Consider the following 4,322-nt stretch of genomic DNA (forward strand, 5'->3'; position numbering starts at 1 on the left):
GTGTGTGTGTGTGTGTGTGTGTGTGTGTGTGTGTGTGTGTGTGTGTGTGTGTGTTCACTGTCATTATGTTTTTTTCTCATCTGGTTGTCAGTGGGATGTTAAGAGCTGAGTGCTCCTGTGTTAGTCTTCCTATGGGTTGAAGCTCAGTACCTTTAGCTAATTAGCATAGCTAGTACATGATCATAGTTATGTAAACATAATGGCACCTTTTTGCTGCGAGGGTGAATTTAAAAGTATAGAGGGTTAGATACAAGAGCTTACACTCTAATGTCACACGATCTCACTCCCTGCCGCTGTGTCTTTCCAGCATCCCTGCCATTCATCATCATGACGCTGGTGAACTCCCCTTACAAACGTGGCTTCTACTGTGACGACGAATCGATCAGGTACCCGTACCGTGAGGATACCATCACGCATGGGCTGATGGCTGGGGTCACCATCTCCTGCACAGTCATCATCGTACGTACGCATGGGGACAGAGGGGTGGCAGTGACATTGGGGAATGGAGAATTTCCCTCGCAGTGCAGGGTGACACAAGTGACCTGAGGAGTCTGCTACTCCCACCACAGGGTGACACCATGACACAGATAGAAGGGGCCCCTGGCGTATGTCCCTACCTTTGCAGGGGACACTAACGAAAGGGATCAACCTCACAGAGACTTGTCCCTCTGACTGAATGGTGAGACAGACAGAGGGGGCTGTCACTCTGACCAGAGGGTGTCCTCGACAGTCAGAAGAAACCGGTGGAGTCCCTTCCAGGCAGGGTTATAGTGACAGAGAGCATTGACCTCCCACTGCCGATAACAGACCATGGTGTGTGTCCTTCTCACCACATGGTGACACCTGTACCATGTGTCCATGTGCTGACGACATGATCTCGCCGCTATATCCCCTCAGATCACCTCGGGTGAAATGTACATGGTGTTCACCAAGCGTCTGTACTCGCGCTCAGAGTGTAATAATTACGTGGCCGCGCTGTACAAGGTGGTCGGGACCTACCTCTTCGGGGCCTCGGTCAGCCAATCCCTCACTGACCTCGCCAAGTACATGATTGGTCGCCCGCGCCCAAACTTCCTGGCTGTCTGCAACCCGGATTGGAAGTCCATAAACTGCTCGGGCTACGTAACAGAGTTCAACTGTCGAGGGAGCCACGCCAATGTCACCGAGTCCAGGTGAGAACTGGTACCCCCTCCCCATGTTGGCACGATGTTGGGGTTTTCCCTGTGTTTGTGTAGCTGGGAGAGATCACCTACTGCTTGAGTGTTTTAGGGGTCCCACTGTGCAAAGGTCTCCGGCTATAGGCAAACCCCATCCCGCAGTGTGTTTCCCTCTGTAGGGCGTTCTGGGTGAGGGACTTGGTGTGGCCCTGGGCAGAATATAGGAGTCCCCATTTCCGAATTCTAAGGGTTTCACTGTGTGGGAGTCTCTGGACATGTAGGTCCCCTGGTGTGAGGGTGTGGAAGGTTTCTCTATATGTGAATGTCTCAAGATGTGTCCGGGTCTCTGAGTGTGAGGATACTCCTGTGTGAGCTGCGGAGCGTCGGGCTGTTCTGTGACCTTGTCATGTTTTATATTCCAGGCTCTCCTTCTACTCCGGACACTCTTCCTTTGGCATGTACTGCATGTTATTCCTGTCTGTGAGTATATCTTTTGCTGCAATCCCTCCCTCTCTTCTATATCTCTCTGTTTAGATCATTATTTCTTCCTTCCATCATTTTATGATATTCTTTTTCCCTCTTAAGTTTTCTATATCTCTTTTCCGCTCCCCCTTTTTTTCCTTCTCCCTCCCCCATCCCATCAGTCTCTCTCTCTCTGCTCCCCACTTGCAGTAACCCTTACTCTTTCCCTCTCCACCCCCCCACTCCCCCTCCCCTCCCCAGCTGTACATCCATGCTCGGTTATGTGGTAAGTGGGCTCGCCTGCTGCGTCCCACGCTGCAGTTCTTCCTCATCTCCTTCGCTCTGTACGTGGGATACACACGGGTGTCGGACTACAAGCATCACTGGAGCGACGTGCTGGTGGGGCTCCTACAGGGGGCACTGGTGGCCATACTCACTGTAAGTTTGCCCTGCTCACTATAGTGCTGTACTACCCACTGCTTTGTCTTTTGCGGGGGAGGGGAGATTACATAGAAGCAGGGGGAATCCTGGCCTGCAATCTGACAAGCAGGTGGTCCCGCGGTGGCTGCCTCTCACTTACCTCTCCCCCACCCTCCCCCAGGTGCGCTATGTGTCGGACTTCTTCAAGGTCCGACCCTCCGTGCAGTGTGGACAGGATCCCCTCGAAAGCAAACCCAGCCTACAGCTCAGCGAATCGGACCAGAATCACTTTGGATACCTGGGGGCTCCGTGAGACCCCCGCCCTCCCTGCCCCAAGAGGTACACCAACCACATCTCTGCCGGGGATTTTCGTTCTGGAGGAGCACCGTTGCCCACCTGGCGATATTAAAGGCGGCAGCCTCTGGAACTATGGACTAAACAGGACAGTGTTTTTGTACCTACTGAAAGTCATCAGGATTTCTACCATTTTTTTTTTTTATATATATAATTATTATTTTTTTCAACACAAAAACCAAAGAAATTTTTTTTCACGCGTGTGGGAGGGGTACTTTTAATTCCTCTTGCAGAGATTAAGGCTGTGCCCCTGCACGCACTGTATATCTGTCTGCACCCGTGTGTGTGCCTGCCCGCCCGCCCGCCCGCCCATGTGCCACGATGTGTGTTTGGTTGTAAGTGCCTGTGTGTATGTGCCAGTCTGGCATTATTTGTGTGTGGTATTCTGCCAACTCGTGTGTGCCAGTCTGGCATTGCTTGCCTGGGTATCAGTGAGCTAGTTGTGTGCCAGTGCCTGTATCTCAGCCTGCACTGTATGTGCCAGTCTGTATTTGGCATCTGTTGGGTACCTTGGTAAAAGAACATGGCACCTTCCTCGGCACTCTGTCATTTGCACCCTCTGACCGCTTTAATGCAGCGTGCACCCTGTGACTCCCCAATGCCTCTTCATGCCACGGCACCAGTGGCTGCTTCTCACGGAGGGGGGTGCTGGCCGATTAACCCTGCTGTGACTGAGGACTAATAAACCCATCAGTGGCTCTGCGCCCGGCTTCCTAACCACTTGACTGTGCCGGTTAACCGCTCTGACTGCACAGGGGTTAACTTGGGATCCTATGGAGTTTCGGAAAGTGCGTTTAATGGGAGAGGTTAAAGGATTAACACCCCCCCTAAACACTCCTTGTATATAATATATGACTTTATAGGGTTTTTACTGTCTGTTTGTTTTTTTTTGTTGTTGGTATCATTCTGTTGTTAACCCCTTCCCAGTTAGCGAAGAAGTTACCCATTATGGTGCCGTGCAAGCTAGCCTTCATTGTGGGATTTTAATGGGCGCTAGACTTGTTGATATTCCACGGACAGGAGGCCAGTCGTGAGATGGAGCTGTGAGGATCCTCCATCTGACCTGTTGGGGGGCAGGGGGGGGGGGTTGAGAACTAGAGTTGAGCACCACTGCTCTGTGTACTTTATTAACCCCCCGAGTGCTAGAGCCCCTAACATTGCTGTTCTAGCACTGAAAGGGGTCGATCTGTTTTGGGGCAGAATGTCCCTGATGCCCATACAAAGCTGTTGGTGCCCCTACCTCCCCCCCCCATGCCCATACACTTTGAGCCTAAACAGTTCAGGGCGTCTGCATTGTGTCGGGGAGCTCTCGGCGGGGAAAGGTGTTAAGCGCCCAAGTGCACACGCCCTGCGCTGGGGCAGAGGGATTTATTTTTGGGATGAGAAGTGACGTTTTGCAAACCCCTTTCACTGCGTGTGCCGGATATTCACACCATTGCTTGAGGTTTAGGTGCCTGCTCACAGCCTCTCGGGCTGCGGAACGAGTGTCTTTTTTGTAATTAATGTATTACTTTTTCAACATTTTCTTTTTTATAAAATAGAATAAACCGCAAGGGGACCTCCTTTTCCAGCTCAATTTCAGCGGTCATGGTTTATTTGGCAAACTTATTATTTCACACAACCCCACGTCAAGTGGGGACGCTCTGCGGGGTATTGAATGAGGTAAAGCTTGCAGCTTTTAGTTCCAGAAATGTTTCTGTCATCGTGGTGAAATGCTCTTCACAAAGCTGTAACTATTGTGGCATGATGCTCTGCAGAGCACCTTTGTCCCAGATCCACATAAGGGTGCTAGGCTTTAGCACGCTTTTTTCCCATCATATGGATGGGAGCTAAAGCTTAGCACCCTTATGTGGATCTGTGCCTGAGAACCGTAATAGCAGCCTACAGAGCAAGCGGCTCTAACACTGGCAAAGCCTGTGCATCCCTGGC

The 4,322-nt window shown here is 51.3% G+C and overlaps 1 protein-coding gene across 2 annotated transcripts; it reads left to right on the top strand.

The window, feature by feature from the left end:
• The first annotated feature begins 303 nt into the window (after positions 1–303).
• PLPP2 (phospholipid phosphatase 2) lies at positions 304–3,969 on the top strand. 2 transcript variants are annotated; one of them, XM_075581754.1, is made up of 5 exons: positions 304–386; positions 898–1,172; positions 1,580–1,637; positions 1,881–2,057; positions 2,221–3,969. In XM_075581754.1, the coding sequence occupies exons 2-5, from the start codon at positions 913–915 to the stop codon at positions 2,350–2,352; spliced, it is 627 nt and encodes a 208-aa protein (XP_075437869.1). In that variant the 5' UTR covers positions 304–386; positions 898–912; the 3' UTR covers positions 2,353–3,969. The 2 variants fall into 2 exon arrangements, with proteins under 2 accessions (XP_075437869.1, XP_075437868.1); XM_075581753.1 differs by having other exon boundaries at positions 308–459.
• Positions 3,970–4,322: the final 353 nt, after the last annotated feature.

Source organism: Ascaphus truei, unplaced genomic scaffold, assembly GCF_040206685.1.
Source record: "Ascaphus truei isolate aAscTru1 unplaced genomic scaffold, aAscTru1.hap1 HAP1_SCAFFOLD_1562, whole genome shotgun sequence".
Lineage (NCBI taxonomy): Eukaryota > Metazoa > Chordata > Amphibia > Anura > Ascaphidae > Ascaphus > Ascaphus truei.